Below are 24,544 nucleotides of genomic sequence, written 5' to 3'. Positions count from 1 at the left end.
TTTCAGAAATCCTGGATGGCACCCCAGATTCTCCCCCTCGCCCCCCCCCCCTTTTTTTTTCCCTAGTGTCTCAAGCAGCATAGCTACTCCAACAACCACAAGTAATGGTTAGGACTCAGTTACTGCCCATCCATTTAGACAAATACAGGAACAAGACGCCTTCTGAAAGTGCTAAATGGCATATTTAAGAGCTCTTTATCAGTTACCAAAAAATATGTGTGTCAGACTGTACTTCTATTGACAAATAATCCAACCAGATGAAGCCAAAAAATACCATATCAAACTTGAAATCGAACGATAAAACCATCACAAGATAAATGCCACATTCTTGAGATGTAAATACTAATAAGCATGCATTGACGAATGTCTACTTGGGTGAGGACTGACATAAGAGATACAAAATCAGCACAAAGAAATAACAAGGCACAATCAGTCTGCATGTTTATTAGCTAGTCTTAACTCTTAATTATGATCAATTTAATCAATGCAAAACAAATTCTGAGATTAAAAAATGACTTTCTTTAAAAAAATTGCAATCATATTAATAACAAACAAGACAACAATCTAACAAATGATACATTGTTCAAGTTCCAGAAGAGTCGTAAGTATTCATACCTGTCTGAAACTGAAGCTTCTAATTTCATATCATTGACCTCTGTCGACAGATTTTTAAGACTTGATGCTCCGGAAAGGCTGAAAAAGTCCATTTCATTGAAGTCCGATAAGCCCACCATGCTTGTTTCCGAAGCTTGTGCAACAGAGTTGGTTGTCGCAGAGCCAGTCACTTTTGAAGGATTTGAAAAGGGATCTGGCACATTTCCTAAGCTTGTAAAATCATGCCAAGCATCCGAGGAATCATCATCTTCATCAATTCTTTCACTCTCGGCCACTTTCATACCACTGTTTTGCCATAGATCATCTTGAAACCAGTTATCACCACTGGAGGAGAGATTTTTTGAGTTGGTTTTAGGTTCAACATGATTGGTGTCATTTTTCATCTCAAACTGCTCAGTCTTGCCAGATATCTTGGTGCTGGAAGTATCCCACATATTACCTTGAACCCAGTCATCACTTTTAGAAGCTAAAGGAACTGAATCGTTCTTTAGTTTTACATCATTGTCACTGCCATCAATTTTAAAGTTTACATCTTCCTCAGGAACAAAGGCTGCCTCCATAGCACTAGTGGCATTAATGGTAGAAGAACCCAGAAAAGGATCAAATTTGGAGTCCCCAGGAAAAGTTCCAGAACTGGCAGACTGGAACTCAGCCGTCCAATCAGAAAAAGGGTCACCATCATCCACAGTTGTTACTGGCCTTGGTGCATTATCAGAAGACTGAACATTCTCAAACAAATTAAGACTTCCCTGACCGGGAAATGTTTGCATTTCCTTATTGATTTGCTCATTGGAAACTAAATCTTCCTTTGACCCACTAGGAACAGCCTCGTTCTTTGTTTCAGAGAAAAAGTAGTCAAAGTCAACTCCTGCAAAGTTCAAAGAGCTTTTAATCTGGATTGGTGCCTTGTTTGTAAAGCTACTTTCAATTTTCTCTGGCTCAGCAAGCCAATGTAATTTTATATCCAAAAGATCAGACAAAACCAACTCCTCCTTGGATACATTCTGGCTTTTAGTTGAACCATTCACTCCAGAAGACAAGTCAACAGTCTCCTGTAGAAAAAAACAATAGCTTTGTTCAACATTTAGAAAAATGAAAAATAATTTCAGCAAATAATATTATCAAGCAGTTTTTCTGCACAACATAGCAAATAAATTCTGTCCTTAGTATAGTCCATTGCTTCCATGCCAGCTTCCTGAATTTATCATCTTTACCAAGAACAAGTCCAAATTCCAAATGAGGCAACTCGAAAAATCAGATAAAGCAAGTGACCAAATGTTCACAATTACCAAGTGAAGATTAATAATGTTCATCCAGTGTACACCTACAGAAAGAAACTTATGCTACTAAAATGGAAAGAATCTACTTCTCATCAAAATGGAACATACAAAATTATTAGATTCATCCAGTGCAAATGAGTACAGATGAAATGAGGATGTCAAGACATACAAGCAGCAAATCTAGAAAAGGATAAAAATAAAAAATGAGTGAATTCATGGGGACTTGGGGGAGCTGTAGCCTGTAGGTGACAAGATGAGAGGAAAGGTCGAGAGATGGTTCTGTCCTATGCAAAAGATTCCAATGATTGGACCAATCATATGGAGCAATTGGGTGCCAGTTGAAAGCACAAGAAGGAAAAGGTTCCAAAACTATGTCACATGGTTTTGGTGCGGGTGTGAGGTATGGATAATCTATCAAGGAGTTTGATCTGTCTAACCCCCAAATCTAGGATACAGGTTTTTTTCTGCTCACATGGATCCACCACCTAGGTATCGCTACATGTATGCATTAAACAGAATACGATATACAAGCCCAAAGTAATCAAGCAAAATATATTTAATAATCTAGAAATATTCCACATGGATAACCAAAAAAGAATGCAGTGATATTTATAGGCGGGCCAGTGTAGATAGGGTTCTCCAGGCAGGCCTTTGTGCTGTCACGTGCAGGTCAGACAGGGCTCTAATTTTGCGGACAAATGGACCTCAGGGTCCCCTTCTCACATGTCAAGTTTCAACCCAACTGGAGTTGGGAAAGTGGCCAAAATCAATCATGAAAATTCATGGACTACGGAGAGGGTGCACAACAACAAATGCACAGCTGATAAATATAGGGATGAATGGGAATACATAATGGGGTATTTGATTGAAATTTAGAACTGAATAATGAAACATGGTCAATCCAGATCATTCCATCAATACCAAAAAGTCATAATTGCCAGATCACCCCTCCACATGGCAGAAATAAGTGGCCCTCTTAGAAAACCTCTCCAAGTGGGGTCGTGTAGAAAAATCATGCCCAAAAAGAAAATGTGCACTAACTAAAGAACTAAAGAATGCAACTATGGCTCTGTAACAAGACACCATGTACTCAAATACATACATACTTATAATCAAGTAAGGTTGAAAGGGTATCGATGTAACCGGTTGTGCATTGAATTCAAGTCATGACTTCCAATTGCTAGCATTTTGAAATGATAACAGTCCAGTTATGTCAGGTCGGCATCAGAAGTTGCAGAACATACCCAATCAACAAAATTCAGAACTTAAAAAAGAAAAGTACGAATTCAGCTGATCTGATGACTTGGGTATGATGAAGGGTCCAAGACTCCAAGTGTCTGGACCAAGGTAATCAGACAAACACTTGATGCTATGATTTAATGGGGGAAATGGCCCGTAGATAAGGTGGATTTGGAAAACAAGATTGGTGTAGGGGCAGTTTTGTCGACTTCAAAATTTCCCCATGTTACCTAGTTTGTCAATCTTATGTAATGTGCAAACCAGACCATTTATAATAAGTTTGGGAAGCCACTGGTGGCGAGAGAGGGGATCATTTGTTCCTTCAACAGTTTTTTCAAGAAATTTATCTTATTGTCTAAGCACAAGGAACTAGTTCATCACAAATGAGATGCAAAACTTATTACACTACTGCAAAGGTTGTAAAGAATGACATGCAATGTCTGGGTCTTGTTCTAAGTATGACCTCAGATAGAGCCTATTGGAGGGCAAGGATCCACGTTGTTGACATCAGGTAGCTGAGATTTTCTTGATTTTCTGGGCTTGCCTCTTTCCTCTTACTCTCATTTTTCATTTTTCCATCTATCAATTTTCCAATCTCTTTGCTTCTTTTATATTCTTCATTCCTCTGTTTTCCCTATTTTGTTCTATAAGGATCCATGTAGCCGATCCCATTTAGTTGGGATAAGGCTGAGTTGTTGTTGTATCTGAAATAAACAAGGACAATCTGAAATCCTAATAGAACTAGGAAAGCAACTAAACAAACAAGGACTAGACAACGATAGGTACACTCCCCCTATCGTGGTACACTATAACTTTCTAACATTCTTAATAACAAAGCCAACAAATATTGTTGTGCTTGATTAATTTGAGAGGTATGGAAGTTTTTCCCCTTTAGATTGTTTCAAACTTTCAGTAGTTAGGATTTTGTCAGATATACATCTTATGCCTTATGTTGAGGCATAACGGAGAAGTTAGATAAAATACTTTTGACAAAATTAGTTATTATTGATCAGAGTTTTGTAAGGAAATATGACCATTTGTGGAGTTTTTGTATATTGTCAAAAAATTCTATAAGATGCTGATCAAGAATTTTCTGTAAGAACTAGGAGTTTTTTACTGGGAGTCATCCTGAATATATTCTTGTATTTTTCTGTCGTCAGTTGTACCTTTTCGTCCTTGTTTACCTTTTTTTATATATTTGTACTCCATGAAAAATGCCTACTTGTTACTGTATCGAAAGTTTGAAATATCTATCTATAATAAAAAATAGAGCAACAACAACAACAACAACAACAACCAAAACCTTATCCCAACTAAATGGGGTAGGCTACATGGAACCGAAGGGCTGTGACAGTAATAGAAACAAAGGAAGCAGAAGAGAGTAAAAAAGTACAAGGAAGTAAAGGAGTAAAAGGATGTAAAAAGATAAAATAAAGTCAGTAAAGGAAAAAATCTAAGCAGTAGTCAAAGCAGCATCTCAGGAACATCCCCCTATAAGGGGTCGACTACACGAGTCTCCTCCAAACAACTCTATCTGCGGTCGTACTAGGGTCGAGCCCATAGTTCGAGAACTCGCAAGATCTGGCTGAGTTTCTCGATTTTTTGAAATCCCGAGACGAGACTGCCTACGAGTCTCAAAATGTCAATATCTCGCCGAGATCTAGGTCCTTTATATGAGTGCCAGATCTCGAGATCTTGGTGGAAAATCTTGGTGTACAGACACCCATCTATGCCAGTAACTAAGACAAACAAGACAGACACTTATCTTATAGAATTTTTTGACAATATACAAAAACTCCACAAATGGTCATATTTCCTTACAAAATTTTGGTCAATAATAACTAATTTTGTCAAAAGTATTTTATCTAACTCCTCCATTATGCCTCAACATAAGGCATAAGATGTATATCTAACAAAATCCTAACTACTGAAAGTTTGAAACAATCTAAAGGGGAAAAACTTTTATACCTCTCAAATTAATCAGACACAACAATATTTGTTGGCTTTGTTATTAAGAATGTTAGAAAGTTATAGTGTACCACGATAGGGGGAGTGTACCTATCGTTGTCTAGTCCTTGTTTGTTTAGTTGCTTTCCTAGTGCTATTAGGATTTCAGATTGCCTATGTTTATTTCAGATACAACAACAACTCGGCCTTATCCCAACAAAATGGGATCGGCTACATGGATCCTTACAGAACAAAATAGGGAAAACAGAGGAATGAAGAATATAAAAGAAGCAAAGAGATGAGAAAAGTGATAGATGGAAAAATGAAAAATGAGAGTAAGAGGAAAGAGGCAAGCCCAGAAAATAAAGAAAATCTCAGCTACCTGGTGTCAACAACGTGGATCCTTGCCCTCCAATAGGCTCTATCTGAGGTCATACTTAGCACAAGACCCAGACATTGCATGTCATTCTTTACAACCTCACCAATGGTCATTTTAGGCCTGCCCCTAGTTCTTTTAGCTCCATTAATCGGAATCAAGTCACTCCTCCTTAGTGGGGCATCCCCAAGCCTCCATTGCACATGGCCAAACCACCTTAGACGACATTCTCGGAGCTTGTCGCTGATCGGGGCAGCTCCTACATCGGCTCTAATCCTTTCGTTCCTCACTTTACCTTCTTAGTTTTGCCACACATCCATCTCCGGCCGCCCCTCTCCACTTCATCCATCCTACTTTAATTCTTTGTGAAACATCATCATCTATTTCACCTTCTTTGTGTATGATAGACCCCAGATATGAGATATCTGAAAAATAGTCATTTGGTGGTAGCTCTCTCTCCTCAATTTTCACTATATCATCATCCATCATAGTGTGGCTAAAGTTACACATCATATACTCTGTCTTTGATCTACTAATCTTAAAGCCACTTGCTTCCAAGGTCGATCTCCACATCTCTAACTTAGCATTAATCCCTGCTTTTGTCTCATCCACCAAAACGAGATCATCGACGAATAGCATACACCATGGTACCTCATCTTGGATGTTCTTGGTTAATTCATCCATGATAAGCGCGAACAGATAAGGGCTTAGGGCTGATCCTTGATGTAACCCAACCGTAATTGGGAACTCCTTGCCCTGGCCGCCCACAGATCTCACACTAGTCACCACATTCTCATACGTACCTTTAATTACATCTGTGGATCTACTCGATACCCCTCTCTTCGCAAGAACATGCCACATTAGATCTCTAAGGACTCTATCATAGGCTTTCTCCAGGTCAATAAAGACCATATGGAGGTTCTTCTCTCTTAGTTGTCTTCTTTTCTAATATTGTATTTTTTTCTATTCTAAGATTCCAACCAGTTCTCTAAGTATAGAGTCCTATTAGTTCTCTTCTTTTGTAAGCTTCACATTATAAATACAATCGGTGACGGGAACTGCAGTATCATTGAGTCAGCAGATTCTCTAGGCAGTCTCACCTTCTCTTCCTTTTGTTGCATGATTGCTGGTGTTTAGTGTAAGATACTATCACAAGAAGATTTCTCACGATGGATGGATTCACAAGTTTGTCATGCTTGTGTTGACTGATAACAAAGTCATAGTTAACCATCTCAGGGAACAGATCCATAAACATAATCAAAAATATCACAGCGAATTAAAAAAGGGAAAGCATATTTGCAAATCTCACTAACACCACACCATTCATGTCTGCAAATCTAACTTTGTCACTATTTCCTACTGAAGTTTTTGCCTTTCACAAATTCCTCATAGAAGCTCAAAATCCCCTCCTGTGATACAGATTAACCAAGAATCCTTCTACAAAGACATCCTTTAAGCAGCAAGACCTCCAAGAACACTTTTCAAGAAGTGAACTGGTCATCGACCCCAGTTTTCTGAGTCATAGAACCCCAGAATTACTAAAGTAGCAAACCAATTTGCCCTTAACAAGATCGAACTAATTTCCAACCTTTGCTCCATAGATAGTTTCTTTTAAGCTCCTAACTGGACAGAGCAACTAAGATGGAAATCATATAAAGAGAAGAGAGATGATGCAGATAAATCACAAAAGTGGGCTTCTTTTAGTGAAATAACCTCGGGTTGAGTTCTATATATGTTAGGCCTTTGGTCCAATAGGTTTCATTGTAATGGGCCACTTTAATGGACCTAAAATAAGAGTGGGAGTTAGAGATAAGGGACTTACTTTATTAGTTAGTTTAAGTTAGAGTCCTAGTTAGAATAAGAGTTGTTTTTAATATTGGTCAATTAAGTAACTAGTTTGATTACTAGTTGGTTTAGGTTTTTTCTTTCCAAAGGTCAGCTAAGAATATATTAAAAATAAAATGGAAGTACAAAATTAACATCTAGGCATACCCAAACGAGATAACAAATACAAGAAGATTTGACTTTCCACCTTAGGCATTGCCATCAGTAGAGAGACAAAACTCAAAAAACATAAAAGCTAACAGAACCAAAATCTTAAATGCTCAGATGCACTCCAGGAAACCGTATAACTCACAGATGATGGAAGATCAGATACACGGTACAGGCAGAGATCTTGGTAATATCTCGGTTTTTTGGATTACCAAGACGAGATGCCTAGTGAAATAGAAATAAGTCATTATATTGGCTGAGATCTCGAACACGTTTTGATCAAGATATCACCTAATCCCCATATAAAAGTGAACAGAACTCAATCGAGACAGTCAAGTATTTCTCTGGTTTGCCAAATTTTACTCAAAACTTCATCTTTCTTCTCAATTTTTGATGGAAAATCACCACATAACTTCAACAAACACAGAAAAACGTTGATCTACATCAAGAATCTTGTGATTTGAAGAAGATTTGCACATTCCAAGTCCAAGGTACCATTTTTCCACATATCTCTATCTTTTCCAAAAAATATGTTCAAATCTTGGTGGTTGGGTGTCAATTTAACATATGTTAAACAAGTTTGGCCGATCTATGACTTCATGGAGTTCGATTTATTTTTCTGCTATTAATTTTTTTTTCCAAAATAAAAATGAATTTCTTGAAAAAAAAATTGAAAAAAATACAGTCAATAGTGATTGCATGGAAGTGATTTTTATGTAAGTTGGACACCGTTGGATGCTCTACGGCCTCATGGAGTCACTTTTTTTTAACCCATAAATGATATTATTTTATTTTTCAGAATTTATAAATATTATAAAGAATTTCCAAAAATATCAATATTAAGGAAAAATACCTGTTTTTGTTGGAAATTATTTACAACATATGTACTATATGTCAAAATTAAAATGGTGTCAAATGCATCATTTCATTATAATGTTTTATATTTTAAGGTATAATTATTTTAAATAGAAATTCTAATTTTATTTTTAATTAAGAAATAAATACTAGAGTTAGGGGATAAATATGATTTAGCTATTTGAATGGTTTCGTAATTTGACATTATGTTTAATAGTTACTAATACATTACTTTAAGTCTTTAATACATTATTTTTTTTTATGTAACAATGTAAAAAGTAAGCGATTTGCTACACAATGGCTGGCCGTGGTGAGATAGCATGGCAACATAGAGACCCGATGTTGGCAGATAAAAAGAAATCCAAGTGTCAATATTGTGGGAAATTGCTTAATTCTGGAGCGGCTACTAGATTGAAGCAGCATTTGGCTGTGGCTATAAGGATGTGGCCAAATGCACACAAGTTCCTTATGAGGTGCAGCAAGCCATATCAAGGCACTTAAGAGGAGGAAGATTAAAGAAAGTTGAAAGGGAACGACAACAACGAGAGTTTGATAAGGCAATGTTAGAGATAGTAGCAGTAGAGGTCTATGCATATGACTCTGTTAGTAATTATAGGCCTCCTGGGGATTTCTAGTCAGAGGCTGAGCGAAGACAGGACTAGCAAACTTTGGCAGCTAGTTGACCATCTTTCCATTTTGAAAATATAAGGTCATATGAGCAGGTGAGAGTAGCTGGTGGATATGGCTCAACTGCAACAAAGCCAGTTCAAGGAAGTGAGAGGAGGAAAAAGCATAAACATGGAGAGGGGGAGATTCCACCTCCTTTTACGAGAGCACAGAGTGTGAGGGAACCCCCACGGTACCCACCCCGACCACGAGCACCTTCCCCAGATCCCGTTCTTCAGTAGGATCCCACCATATACACACAACAAGATGCAGCACGGGATACCTTTAGTAAGTTTGAATTCTAGAGTAGCATCCCACCCAATATAGCTCAGGGAACATACTATCATGCATTCCTCGACGCTGCAGGGAGGGCTGGCCCAAGAATGAAGGGTCCACACCATATGAATTGATGAATGTTCTCTTTCCAAAGGAGAAGGAGTTGGAAGACTATATTGACACATTAAAGAGCCAAGGTGGGAGACTTATGACTTACCATTATGGTTGATGGTTGGACTGGACCTACTAGACAGTCCATCATCAACTTCATGGTCAGTTGTAATGGTAAGACAATCTTCTTGAAGTCTTTGGATGCATCAAAGGACATAAAAGATGCTACATTTTTGTACAAGGAACTAAAGAAAGTTGTGGAGGTAGGGCCAAAGAATGATATCCAAATTGTGACAAATAATGGTTCTAACTTCAAAAAGACTGAAGAGAAATTGATGAATAAAAAAAGCAAGAGGATCTACCTCTTTTGGACACCATGTGTTGCGCATTCCATTGACCTAATGCTAAAGGGCATGGGGAAGAAAACTTTGGTAGCAAGTATAGTCAGGAGGGCAAGACATGTGACCACTTTTGTATATAACCATGGTTATGCGTTACAAATGTTGAGGGAGAAATGCAATGGTGATTTGGTGAGGCCTGGTCTCACTCGATTTGCCACCAACTAAATTGCATTGAAGAGCTTTCAGACGAAGGTTGTCAATCTGAGGTCTATGTTTGCCAGTGAACAGTAGTTTGGTTGGAGGGGGTCGAATGCAGACGAAAGAAGGGCAGCACAAGAGACCATCGCAAGTGACCAATTCTGCCGTAACTTGAATAAAGTGGTTGCTATATTAGAGCCAGTGGTAAGGGTACTAAGGATGGTGGATACAGACCTACCTTGGCCCACATTTATCCTGCCCTTTAGAAGATGAAGAAATTTGTAAGAGCTGCGATACCCCGGAGAGCGAAGGCATACATTAAGATCATTTATGATCGATGAGAGAAGTACTCGAGTCATCCATTGCATAAAGCTGGTGAGTTCAACATACTTTACACTTTACAGTCATATTTATATTTACATATTCAAAAGTACTAACAAGCATAGTTGTCAAAGCGACGTCTAGTCGTCCATGCGCCTTTCTCTCACCTTGATTTCTGGCAAAGCCTTGTCGTCTTGTTGGTGTCACCTTGTTTTTAGCCCCTTCCATCGCCTTGGTTTGCCTAGGCACCTTAATAACTATGCTAACAAGTATACATGTCATTACCAACATACTATCTCAATCCCAAATATCAGTACAAGCATAATCCTGGACTTGAATCAGAACTACTAGTAGCAGTTGAAAATGCCATTGAGAAGTTGGAGTCAAATGCAACGATACAGGCTAACGCAAATAATGAGGTGAGAGTTTAAGACTTGGTAGTAAGCAAAGGCATGTATTTAGTAGATACTTTATTGCATAGTTGTCACGGCGTCTCGGCGACCCAAGGCAGTGGAGAGGGTCTAAATTCCAGGCGACACCAACTAGGCGACCAAGGCGTCCTAGGCGCCCAAGTCAACCAAGGCAACGCCTTGACAACTATGCTTTATTGTACTTTGTACTAATTAATAAATAGTAAATACTAATTCAAGGCATGTTTAAACTTTGAAATGGAAACAGATCCAATACTTCAGAGATGCTTCCATGAGTTTCAGTCGAAAAGCTGCAGTGGAAGGTAGATAAAAATTAGACCCTGGTAGGTCCACAACTACCTACTGGCATTACATTTATAAATTATAATTTCTTTCATATACCTAAATATATTCCTAATAATGTAATTTGTAATGCAGCCGACTAGTGAGTGCTACATAGCTCAAGTGTACCTAACCTGAGAAAGATAGTAATCAGAGTGCTCTCACAGACTTGTTCATCCTCCAGATGCGAGCGCAACTGGAGTATATTTTCATTGATATACACCAAGAGGAGGAACCGATTGGGTCACAAACGACTGGACCAGTTGGTGTATGTGCACTATAATATGAGACTAAGGATGAAGCATATATGTGAAAAAATGGAAGAGAATTCTGAAGAACCAATCGAGTTAGCAGACATTTTCCAAGAGAACTCAATTGAGGAAGAGGATCCCCTATACCAATGGATGAGGGACCGAGGTGAACTAGAAATGGATTAGGCTAGGGGTAGGCCCGACCCCACCACAGCTAGTTCGATGGGTACTAATGTGGATGACTATATGTCGAAAGAGGGGCATGTGCATTCAAAGTCGCCTCAACCTTTTGAGAATCTAGCTGGCCAGGTTGATGAGGAGGAACACGAGTCCGATGGGTCACCATCTGAAGGTGATGGGGGTAGTGGTGGTGGTGGAGATGATGATGGAGGTGGTGATGATGATGGTGGTGGCGGTGGCATGGCGAGTGGTGGTTATTATGATGATCATCATGAGGGGATGCACAAGTAGTACCAATACGGGCTGGAGACAGAGGCAGAGCTTGTACGTTACACAGGTGAGAGTCAATTTACTCATGCCACATAGGGTCAGGACTATGGTGCCCCCACTACGTACAAGAGACGCTCGCATCGCAGAGACAGACAGAAGCTCAGGATGAGGACATGAGTATGAAGACTATGCTTGAAAGTTTCAAAAGCATGAGTATAAATACTACTAGTGAGCATTAGTTGTGGCATGCCTCTCAGCCTCAGTATGACTATGAGTATGGCCATGAGAGCACCGGCTCCGAATATAGTGGCTATGGTCAGTTTGGGCAGCCGCAGGCAGTATACTCTGCACATGAGTTTGACAATCGGAGCACTGGGTCAGGTTTTGTGGATGACATATTCACAATCCCAACCCAGCCATACATGTCGATGGTAGTTCAACAGCCTGGTAGCAGTAGCAATTGATTGATCTCATCGCAACCGCCACTTCCACACCTTAGGATACGTTACATTCGGTTAGGTGATGACAATACTTTTATGAATTGTGTGGAAGAGTACGTGCGATTCTTCAACAACACTATGACATGGGAATCCTAAGTGGCACATTCAGAGGCCAACTTGATTCGAAAATATGGCTTGGAATCATAGAGGTATATGTTACGATTGATGTATTTTACACTCTTACATTTCTAATGCTTATTTAAGTTGTTTTACATTAATTGTATGCTTTGATTGCTTTTTATTACTAAATTAGTGTAGAATAGGGCCTATTAGTACGTCGTAGTGGTGGAGATCAACCTTGGAAACAAGAGACTTTAAGATTAGCCATAATATGATTGATACCAACATGGTGCGTATTGAGTAAAGAGAGATACCGCAAAGTGACTATTTTAGATATCTGGAGTCAATCATAACCAAAGATGGTGACATAGAGGCTGATGTTTTACAGAGAATTAAAGTGGGATGGATGAAGTGGAGAGGTGCATTTGGAGTGTTGTGTGATCGACGTATTCCTTTAAAGCTTAAGGGAAAGTTCTATAGGACTGTCGTACGACCAACTATGATGTATGGGGCGAAATGCTGGGCGATGAAGAAGTGCCATATTGCAAAGCAATGTGTTGCAAAGATGATGTTAAGATGGATGTGCGAATAAACTAGGAAGGATAAAGTAAGGAATGATCATATGAGAAGCTGACTTGGGAGTTGCCCAGATCAATGACAAGCTCTTAGAGAGTCGTTTGAGGTGGTATGGTTATGTCCAACAGAGGCCTAGGGCACCCCAGTAAGGAGTGATATGAACCCAATTGAGGGAGCTAAAAGAGCTAGGGGTAGGCCTAAAATGACCATAGGAGAAGTTGTGAGGAAGGATATGTAGAAATTAGATCTTGTTCAAGTATGACCTAGGATAGAGCCTATTGGAGGGCAAGGATCCATGTAACAGTAATGTAGTTCTAGATTGGAAGGGGTTCAACTAGAAGCCAATATCCAGGATATGCTATGAACAGGGTAGTTTGAATAGGTCAAATAGGTGTTTTTGGTTAAATTAGGGTTAGGGTTTGATGGTAGGACAAGGTCAAGTTGATGTTGAGGAATCTTCCAGTGAAGGTATTGTTAAGTTTTAACAAGTCTAGGCTTGTCAATTAGAATCAGCAGCAAGGGGATGTCTAGGATTTTCGGTTTTCTGAAAGAGATGTGAGTGGGGTTTCTAGGGTTAGAGTTGTTAGTTAGGGCTGCAACTTGGATTGAGTTCCCCTAGGGAGCAGAGAAGCATTCGATCCAAATATGGGACTGTTTTGATGGCTGGAATGGTCTGTGATGATTTTAGGGTTTGGGAAAAACAACAAAACAAAGGGGAATTTAGGGTTTGGGATGTTTAGAGGATTAGAAGAAGAAAGTTTGGGGATGGGATGATTTAAACTCACTGTTGTTGCAGAGAATCCTTGGCAGCAGCTTGTTTGAATGCAAAACTTGAATAAAAATCAGAACTTGAAAAGAGAGCTTCAAAGGAACCACCCAGGCTTCACACTGCAAGGTGTCGATTGGATCAAACACCAATCCCACCAGCCTTCATCAGACACATGACAGTCTCCTTGGAGAAGAAACAAGTTGCAGCAGCAGCTCAAGAGTTAATTTTTTTTAAAACATTCAATGGGGAAAAGAGGAGCCCCACGAATGGCTTTTTTTTTTTTTTTTTTTTGGGTGAATAAAAAATTCATTACCAAAACCCCGAAGGGAGGGGAGGAAGAAGGGGGGAATACACAGGGGAAAGAGAAGGGGGGGTAAACTATACAAGCACTAGCCAAAGGCCTAGGGAGCCTGGCTAGGAGAGCCAAAGAGAGAAGAGTCTAAGCCCTAGGTAACAACAATGTGCCTGTTCCTTGGGGAGTCTACAAGAGATCCATGAGAAAGCATGTGGAGCCTAGAGCTGACATAAAAAAAGATGGCTTTCCAAATCAGGTCAATGGACTGGGAGTTGGAAGTCCATCTACGACGATTGCGCTCCATCCAGATGTAAGAGATAGCAGCATTGAACACAAGCTTGCCAATTATATCACAAATAGAGCTGACAGAAAAGGACATATCAAGCTAAAGCCACTCCCGGGTGAAGGGAAGGGGGCATCTGTTTCAAGGCCAGATGGATTGCAAAGCTTTTTTCCAAATAGAGGAGGCAAGGGGGCAAGAAAAGAAAAGGTGGTCAACGTCCTCATTCTCATTCCAGCAAAGGATATAGGAGGGGGAGACAGGGATGTGGCGATGGATGAGGAAGGACTGGGTGGGGAGGCAATTGTTTAGGGTTCTCCAAACATTGAATGAGTGTCTAGGAATGTAACCTTTGAACCAAACAAGGTTGCACCAGGGGACTGAAGGGCCGTGGGATCTTACCAAATCCCAAGCTGAGCGGGAACTAAAGATACCATGATGGGAGAGGAGCCAGGTTACTTTGTCCGAATGAGAGGGGTGGGGAGAGGGGGAGAGGCCCAAATCAGGGTGAGATCGGGCGGGAGATGGATAGGGGGAGACCAGGATCCATGGGAGATAATTGATAAGAGAGGGGCAGATTTGGGGATGACAGTAGAGTAAACCCTTCGGGCACCAAAGATGCTATACAGGACTCCAGCGGGATGCCAAGCATAGTTATCAAGGCGGCAAGGCAACCATGGCGTTTGAGGGCCTTCCTAAGCGCCTTGGCGATATGGCGGCCACAAGGCGTCGCCTTGGCGAACAAGGCGTTCTAGTATTCTTTTTCTTATATAACCATTTTATTTGGTACAAATAGCGTGTTAAAACTTATATAATTCTACTTTGCTAAATAAATATTAATGATTCAAACCAATGCAAGATATTCATCAAAAAAACAAATTAACAAACTAAGTTCATCATATTATCATAGAAATATAGCATATAAATGTGGAACAACATTATAAATTATTAAATATAAAGAATAAAGGGTTGCTAATACTTACCTCTATGATGCCATGAGTGCCTAGGCAGTAGGCCCTAAGGTAGGAACAGCAGCATAAGAATTGCTGGTGGGGGTGGAGAAGCCACACTATTATATCATGATTTTGACAAAATAACAAAATGACGTCTATGATATGTATTCACAGGTCCACATTGTCTCAGGATGAGGATATATCATTCAATTTATTATAGGCAAAAGAAATGAGGATGGAAAAATAAAAAAGAAAAGAAAGAAAAAGAACATAGTGCGTCACAAGGAAGGAGAAGGAAGAAAAAAAATTGTAAAGAAGGGGGAGGAGGAGGATGAGAAGAAACAGAAAAAAAATCGATTATCAGTAGGCCTAGGCAGTAGGCCCTCAGGTAGGAATCACCGATGGGGGTGGAGGTTGGAGGAGCAGCAGCAGCAGCATAAGAAAAAAAAAACGAAAAATCGAGGGGACAATGGGACATGGAGGCACAGCAGCAAAATAAGAAAAACAGAAGAGAAGAAGAAGAAGAGTACAAGGTTACTTAACTTGCTGGAAACGTGGTAGTCGGAGGAAGCTTCGTCGGAATCAAAGCTCCTGGCAAGAGAAGACCAATGCCTGAATTGATGGAGACTTGGAGTTGTTCCTTCACCGCAGGTTTTTTCTCCCAAACCCAAATAACGAAGATGAAAAGTCGAGGGTTCCAATTTTGGACTTTAGTTGAAAAAGAAGAAGAAAAAGTCTTTTATACCCTTGATAACATGTATATCAGTTTAGATAATACATACACCAGCCAATGAAAAGTTAGTAAATGGAATAAAACAATAAAAATAAATAAATGGGGTTGTTATAGTATTGATCCAATGTATCTCAGTGTAGATACTCCATATATACTTTCAAATAATAAGTTAGGAAATAGAATAAAAAAGTAAATACATAAAATAAATTTAACAACAAAAAGCGACCGCCTTGGTCACAAGGCGTCCTAAGGCGTCGCCTTGGTCACCTTGGGGACCAAGGCGGTCGCCTTTCTTACATACCATAAGGCTCTCCACCGCCTTGCTCCCATATTCTGCCTGGACGCCATGGGCGACGCCTTGATAACTATGATGCCAAGGATCAAGCCAAAGGGAGGTAGAGGTACCATTTGTGATCACAGAGGAAGTGACACTAACGGCTAAAGGATGATTGAGTAAGTAGGAGTATACCCAATTAACCCAAATTGAGTCATGCTTGGAGGAGCCCCATGAATGGCTTTTATTAAAGGCCTAAAGCCAAATTCCTAATTAGACTACGAGACTAAGAAGCCCCTAGCCGACTCTATTACAAAACCACAGCCTCTCTCAAATTCGTGAAGAGGTGTGGACCCAAAGTTATAATTTTAAAACAAATAAAAGAAAGGTGACTCAAGTCACTTAAATTGCACCGCTGGTTCAAACCAATTTTGGACCGGTTCAATTTAAAACTCTAAAACATGAAAATAAATTAAGTATACAAGCTAATCCCGTATGCAACCTAATTACCCATACTTTAGATCCATAAAAGTGACCGATTATATTAAAAACCCATGGGATCAAAGGCCCAATATGTATATAACCCAACCCTAGACTTATTCCTAATAAAACAAGCTTATTTTGGTGATGAATTTGCATCACTGTCTATTATCTCTAGTAAGGGTTTTGTTTCCTTCTCTCCACCATTTCTTTGTCCTCTGTTCTCCATGTCCCTAACCTCTGTGCAAATTTACTTTCCATTTATCGTCTCACTGTTGACCTTAACTGTTGTGTTCACTTTTATTCCACTTATTATGTTTTTAACGATCAGGTAACAGGAACAACAATTGGATATGGCAGGGTACGTGATGGGATGTATTACTTGGACCCGGATATAAATGATACACCTCCCCTGGTTTCAGCTCGCACTCTTCATGCAAACAATGCTCTCACTCAGTTGCATAAATGGCATCATCGTCTCGGTCATCCTTCCTTTCATGATGTAAGTTATTTATTTTTGTCTTTAATAAAAGCATTGTACTCTAGAGAGGTTTGCTTGTGATATCTACAAGCTCGCAAAGCAGACTCGGTCCCCTTATTTCCCCAATGAAAATAAAAGCAATGTTTATTGTTCTATTTATTCATTCTAACTTGTGGGGTCCCACTAAGACTGTTGCTCAGGGTGGGTTCCAATGGTTTATCACTTGAATAGATAATTGTACTCGTCTGACTAGGTCTATCTCCTTCAGACTAAGACTGTTGCTCAGGGAGGGTTTCGATGGAACTTTCCTTTAATACCTTGACGAATATGGTATCTTGACCCAAACCTCTTGTGTCCATACCCCTGAACAAAATGGTATTCCGGAATGGAAAAATCAACATCTTCTTGAAGTCACATGTTCCTTAATGTTTGCCACTCATGTCCCTAAATTCTATTGGGGTGATGCAATTCTTACTACAACTTTCCTCATTAACCGGGTCCCTTCCAGTGTCCTAGACGTCAAAACCCTTGCTGGTCTGCGTCCGGATCCCTCTCTTACTTCGCATCTTCCTCAATTCGGTTGTTTTTTGTTTTGCTCATAATTCCTCTCCCTCTCGATACAAATTAGATCCGAAGGTTCTCTGTTGTATGTTCCTTGGGTATTTTGCCTCTCAAAAGGGTTACAAGTGATATCATCCTCCTTCTCGTCGCTTACTGGTTACCATAGATGTTACCTTTAATGAAACTAAGTCTTATTACCAATCCTCTCATCAGGGAGAGTTTTGAGGAAGAGATTCCTTTTAGTGAAATTTTTGCCAACCCTTTGGTTATTGACACTGTTCGAATTCGAGGGAGCAGACAAATACTGATATTGACAGTGGAAAAAGGGAGTTAGAACTTGCACCCAACATCTTATCTTTAACTTTGTCTCTTATAAGTCCTTATCTCCATCTTATTGTGCTTTTGTTTCTTTGCCATCCACTATGTCTATCCCACAAGGTTGGAAAGAAGCTATCACAAACCTTAAGTAGAAGGATACTATGGTGGAAGAAATGCAAGCCTGGAAGAAAAATGATACTCAGGAGTTTGTTCCTCGTCCTGAAGGGAAGAAACTAGTAGGATGTAAATGGGTGTTCACTGTAAAGCAGAAGGCAGATGAAACCATTGAGAGATACAAGGAAAGGCTGGTTACCAAGGGCTTCACTTAAACCTAAGGGATTGGCTATCATGACACATTTGCCCCTGTTGCAAAAATGAATTATGTTGGAGCATTATCTTGTGCTGCAAATCTTGGATGGAATCCTCAATAGCTTGATATAAAAAAGGGTAATTTACACATACCACCTCTGAGATTTAACGAAAGTATAATTTTACCCCCCAGTTTTGCATAATTCTGCGTACCCCCCTGAGGTTTACAAACGTTAACAAATGCACCCATTCTGTCAGTTCATGACTAACAACGTTAAAAATATGATGTGAACTGACAGAATTGCCCTTGCAAAGAAAAAAAAAAACCCTGCAACTCATCCCTTTCTCTCCTCCTTTCTCTCTCTCTCTCTCTCTTGTCAGAACGAGAACTTCTAGCCAAAGATTTCAATGGCCTTCACCTCTGGCTTCTTCACTTCTTCCTTGGGCACAGTAACAATGAGCACTCCATTATCCATGGCAGCCTTCACCTGATCAATCTTGGAATTCTCAGGCAACCTGAACCTGCACAGGAACTTGCCACTACTACGCTCAACCCGGTGCCACTGGTCACTCTTCTCTTCCTGCTCTTTGCTCCACTCTCCACTGATCTGGAGAACTCTGCCTTCTTCCACTTTAACCTTCACTTCTTCCTTTTTGAGCCCAGGAAGATCAGTTTTGAAGATATGGAGGTTGAGAAGGGAAAGTTGTTGAATGGATCATAGATGGTTCGCCAGCCATCAAAGAAGGTGGGGATGATCGAAATTGCCACTGATTTAGGTTTTGTTTAGGGATTGGCACGAATTGCAAAGAACTCTTCACAGATTGCTCGATGGTTGGCGTAAAACTTCCTGAACATTGTGGAGGAAGGACACAGAGTCCTGTATGTATAGAACAGGGGTGGGAGGATTCCAGTACTTTCTCGTGTTTTCCTTAACTTGGCTTCAAAATTTCTTGTGAATGTATTGGAAAAAGAAGACCAGGTCTTTCTTTTTCCCCATCAGAGATTTAGATTTAGAGAAGAGAAGACGGTAGAATACTTGACAAGAGAGAGAGAGAGAGAGAGAGAGAAGGAAGAGAGAAAGGGATGCCGACAACTCATCTTCCCCAATCGATTTGGGGAAGATGAGTTGCAAGGTTTTTTTTTTTTTCTTTGCAAGGGCAATTCTGTCAGTTCACATCATATTTTTAACGTTGTTAGTCATGAACTGACGAAATGGGTGTATTTGTTAACGTTTGTAAACCTCAGGGAGGTACGTAGAATTATCCAAAATTAAGGGGTAAAATTATACTTTCGTTAAACCTCAGGAGTGGTATGTGTAAATTACCCTATAAAAAATGCATTCCTTAATGGTGATCTTGAAGAAGAGGTATACATGAATATCCCTTTGAGCTTTGCATCATCATCTATACTTGGCAAGATGTGCAGATTACATAAGTCCCTCTATGAACTTAAGCAGTCACCACGGGCTTGGTTTGGCAAGTTCCAGAAGGCTATGCAACAGTTTGAGTACGCAGAGCCATGCTAATTATACCTTATTTGTCAAACACAAGGATGGAAAGTTATTGCCTTTATTGTCTATGTTGACGATATAGTGATACCATATAATGATGCAGAAATTTCATTGTTAAAAACTTAGTTGGCAGAGTTTGAGACCAAGGATTTAGGACCTCTCAGATACTTCCTAGGGATTGAAGTAGCCCGATCTAGCCAGGGTATTTTCATTTCCCAAAGGATGTATGTCTTAGATTTGCTCAGTGAGACAATGATACTCGGATGAAAATTGGCAGATTCTCCTCTTGAGGTTAATCATCAACTCAGCTGCAAAGGGGGTGATTCAATAGACAAAGAGATATCAACGGTTTGTAGGAAGATTGATATACCTCTCCCATACCCGGCTAGATATTGCTTATGTTGTAGGTGTTGTGAGCTGTTTTTTGCATAATCCACAAACTAATCATCTTGAGGTTGTATACCGGATTCTAATTGTATATCAAATCAACACCAGGAAATGGCATTTTATTCTCCAACAATAGCAATTTGAAGTTGGAATCCTTTATCGATGCTGACTGGTCCGGTTCCATTGATGATCGGTGCTCTACTTCAGGATATTGTACATTCCTCGGAGGAAATCTGGTTACCTGACAAAGCAAAAAACCAACCAGTAGTATCCAGATCTAGTGCAGAAGCAGAGTACCAAGCTATGGCGCAGGGTGTGTGTGAGCTTATCTTGGTCAAGGTGTTACTTGGTGATTTAGTGGTGATATCTGAAGAACCCATGAGGCTCTACCATGATAATAAGGCAGCAATCAGTATAGCCCATAACCCAATCCAACACGACATATTGAGATTGGCAAACACTACATCAAGGAGAAAATTGAACAAGACTCAATTTGCATCCCATTTGTCACTTCATAGAATCAATTAGCTAATGTATTTTTTTCACAAAGGGTTTGACTTTTAAGTCATTCCATCCTATTGTATTTAAGTTGGGCATGAGGGATATCTATGCACCAACTTGAGGGGGAGTGTTAAGGATAGGATTATGACTAGACCATCTAGGTTTATTATATGTTAGAATAAGAGCTGACTCACTCTTACCTAGCTTACCTTATTTGTCAAAGGTTGTAATCTCTATTCTACACTATAAATAAGAAAGGCTCTGCAATGTAGACAAGCCAATCCATTTTTTTCAATCTCTTCTTCTCAACTGATCACCATCTGGATCCTCCACACCCTCGCCATATTTTTCCTTTGCAGAAACCCTAGAACTTCCAGCGCACCATACTTCCTTTTCCACTCAGGATCCTCCATACAATTTTTAATCATAGATCAACTTGGTATCAAGCGAGGACCTTTTGGCTATTTCTAATGTTAGGAGTCAGATCTTGAAAGTCTATATATCATAGTTGTCAAGGCGACTAGGCGACCCAAGGCGTTGGAAGGGCGCCTAGGCACCTAGGCAAGAAGGCACCCACCTAGGGTGCCCTAGGCATGCAATATATGTAATATAACATGATAATTTTATATAATTATTCTTATATGCAACATAGAAGCCAAATCAATGCAATATGATATAATTATGCTAGTAATGACCTAATATGAGAAAATAAACATATAAAAAGCAAAGTAGATGATATAATATAAGCATATCCATTAAAAACCAAAGCAATAATCATTAATCACCATAAATTCGTGAAGTGCATAAAAACTAATATAATATTAGGTGTGCTGTCACAAGGCCACAACATGACGCCTGGACGTCCAAGGCGGTCACCTTTTTTGCATCAAACAAGGCATGTTGTCGTCTTGGACCCTAGAATGCGACTGGATGCCTTGAAACTATACTATAGATATCTAACTAGCCATTACGCATACGAGTTTGAGTTACTATTGCAATGAAGCTTTGTTTTCCTCTCCCCAGTGGATTCATGGTATGCTCGAATGGATGTCCAACAATGCTAAGGTGGATTTCGTAGTGGAAGAGTTGATTCTCTTCACAGGTTAGGTGGATTTCTAATCCTATTTTCTTCTTCTTCTTCTTCTATTGTTTTGTTCTGGCTTCTAGTTATCAGCTAGCTTTATATTGGCATATTTGATTCCTTGATCTAATAACCCTAAATTCAATATCTGATCCTTATGTTAGTTGTTCTCTGATATTCAACTGATAAAATTCAATTCTGGTTTCCAAATTCTGAGTTTTCTAGTTGTTGGACTATTCTTCGGTTGAGCGCTGCTCTGTTCTCTGAAAATCATCAAATTTTCAAAGCAAGTAGGCATCCCTAAATGGTCCACTCGACCAGATAATCAGATCCATCTGATTAGCCTCAATTATTAATTTTCTACCATAAGAATTTCTGGTTCCAGTTATATTCTATCCAATTAGTTCTCTGTTCTTTCTTGCTTTTTCGCTGTTTTCAATCTTTCTTTTAGTTGTTGAATCTCTCTTTGATTGATCAATGTGTGATACGCCGAATCCTCATTACTAATGGAATCAAAACGATCTCTGGATTGATCAGAAGATCCTTTCAATTGGCTAGAATCCCTTACTTGAACGAAAATAGATCTTGTGGAATCATATTGAATATTTGACGATACATTCCGTACCTTGCTAAAAAACCGATCCTTGCTTACCAACCACACATTGTCTAACCAAATCCAATTCTCTCTGGATACGTTCCTCAAAAAATCCGATTCGTGCTCCGGCAGCGAGTGGAGTAGATGAACGTAGCTAGTATAGTCTATAAAATGATATTTTAGTTTTTTAGATTATTGTACCGTCGGGGAGATTATTGTATAGTGGGGGCTCTTCTCTTAGGGTTTCGAGTAGATATCCTGTCTTGCAAATCAGTCCCTAGTTTCTAGCTTGGGATTGGTTATTGCATTAGGGACCTGAAAAAAGCACAAATATCCTAATTATAGTAATTATACATCCACATCCAGATGGTGAATCCTTTTAGACTCTTTCAAACCCAAAGGTAAGAATTAGCAACATCCTGAGCATCGCATAACAACAGCACAGGTCCAGAGAAAAAATTAGAATCTTCCCCAGCCTAACAGGCAGCCTTTACTCCAATGGATTAAAAAAGAAAAAATCTGGTACTTCCTCGGAAAAACCAGTAGAAAAACACAAACCACAGACTGCAATTAATGAATGATAATATTAACATAAGCATCAAAATTGGAACTTCCACACTTCTCTGAAAATTGCTTTGGTCTTCAAAGGGTTTCAGATGGTCATTCAGTCCAACTAATTAAAAATGGATCAAGCTTAGAGGTTTTAAGGAATGGTACTTCATTCTTGCAAGCCTTGTTTTAATGCTTATATTTTCAATAAAAAGGATACCAGTTTCAAAATGCTCTACAGGAGATATTTTCTGCTTCAGAAAGCAGGCATCTGACAAAGCAAAATATAAGTTTGAGGAAGTATTTTTCTCTTCCACCAATGAAGACCAAGATGAAGTATTAGTCTAAAGAAACTACATTAAGACCATTTCAAACATGTAAAAGTGGAACCTGACTTGAACAACTAACAAATGTATTGGCTGAACTGGAACGTTAAGATAGGCCACTTATACTAGTTGAAACATTTGGAAAGCATAAGGAACCCAGAACTCACTAAAATCCTTCCATAATTCCATTCCAACTAAATAAATGAGCAATCAACAGACCAGAAAAACTCCGTTCAAGACCTAACTTCATTCATATTGGTTCCAAAAATTGACAATCCAACACTCCTGCTCTAACTATGAACATTAGAAGCATTTTTATCCGACTGTTGGGGACAGTAATTAATCACATTACCATTAAAATATCAACCCAAAAATTCAAACTAAACGAACCCTAACTAATAAAACCAATAGTTAGTTTAGATGATTCTTAAAAGCAAGAGGAGAGCACTCACAGATCCATCCAAGTCCAGAGATTCGAGCAACCATCGATACCCAAAAGTTGTTTTAAATGGCAGAGGCTCTGGAGGTAGTTCTTTTCTCTGTTGAGCGCCACAATAGATGCAAACTATCGATTGCAGATCTCTGATAAGTCTTCCTCTGCATTGCTTGCATCGAAGATAAGGCGGTGAAGGATCGAATTCCGCAAGTGATTCTTCGATGGAAGGTAAGTTGGGGAGGGAAGGATCATCTGGATCGTAAGAAGAGAGACCAGCCTCTTCACGTAGTGCAATCTGCACTTGACGGATCAGAGAAGTTGGAATTTCAAACGCCATTAGTGACTGAACAAGCTCGATTTTTCTAACATTTCTTTGTTCTGCTTCGATCTTCGATTCTCTTGTTTGTGCCTTCTGTGGGATCGGAGTCTGTTTTTTTTTTTGGCTCTTACAAGTATCGGAGTCTTATAAGTTGAGAACGTTAATCCTTTTGTTGAATTTAATTTAATAAATCAAAATGTCATCTCGTAATAAGGATTGAATATCATTTGTAACTAACCTTAGGAATATGCTTTTTCATCGGGTCACCAATTATTTTATACCTGGAATTAAATTGGACACTTTGGCCTTGAGGGTCTTTTTGTATCCATTTTCTGACATTTTTTATGTGTTTGATATCATTTTTGAAACTTGTTTTTATTTAAAATAAGGAAAAGTTTTCATACACGATCGTGTAAACTGTGTATGTGAGAGGATCTTTCACAAAGAGTTGGAAAAATCATAAATCTCCATTCATTAATTAATGCCTTGAAACTCCCACCCTCTCACATACACGGTTTACACGATCATGTATGAAAACTTTTCCCTTTAAAATAATTGAAAAAACTCCAAAAATCATAAT

At 39.3% G+C, this 24,544-nt stretch overlaps 1 protein-coding gene across 1 annotated transcript in view; it reads right to left on the bottom strand.

Moving 5' to 3' along the window:
- Positions 1-24,044, bottom strand: part of LOC122659811 — a 39,366-nt gene extending 15,322 nt beyond the window's left edge. The window contains exons 1-2 of the mRNA XM_043854944.1: positions 23,662-24,044; positions 616-1,667 (exon numbers count right to left, since the gene is read on the bottom strand). Of these exons, the coding sequence (XP_043710879.1) occupies positions 616-1,667; positions 23,662-23,982 (1,373 nt within the window). The 5' untranslated portion in view covers positions 23,983-24,044. The remainder of the gene's footprint in view (positions 1-615; positions 1,668-23,661) is intronic.
- Positions 24,045-24,544: the final 500 nt, after the last annotated feature.

Source organism: Telopea speciosissima, chromosome 4 (assembly GCF_018873765.1).
Source record: "Telopea speciosissima isolate NSW1024214 ecotype Mountain lineage chromosome 4, Tspe_v1, whole genome shotgun sequence".
In the NCBI taxonomy this organism is placed as follows: Eukaryota; Viridiplantae; Streptophyta; class Magnoliopsida; order Proteales; family Proteaceae; genus Telopea; species Telopea speciosissima.
The sequence above is the reverse complement of the archived record's forward strand: the minus strand, read 5'-3'. Positions and strand labels throughout refer to the sequence as shown.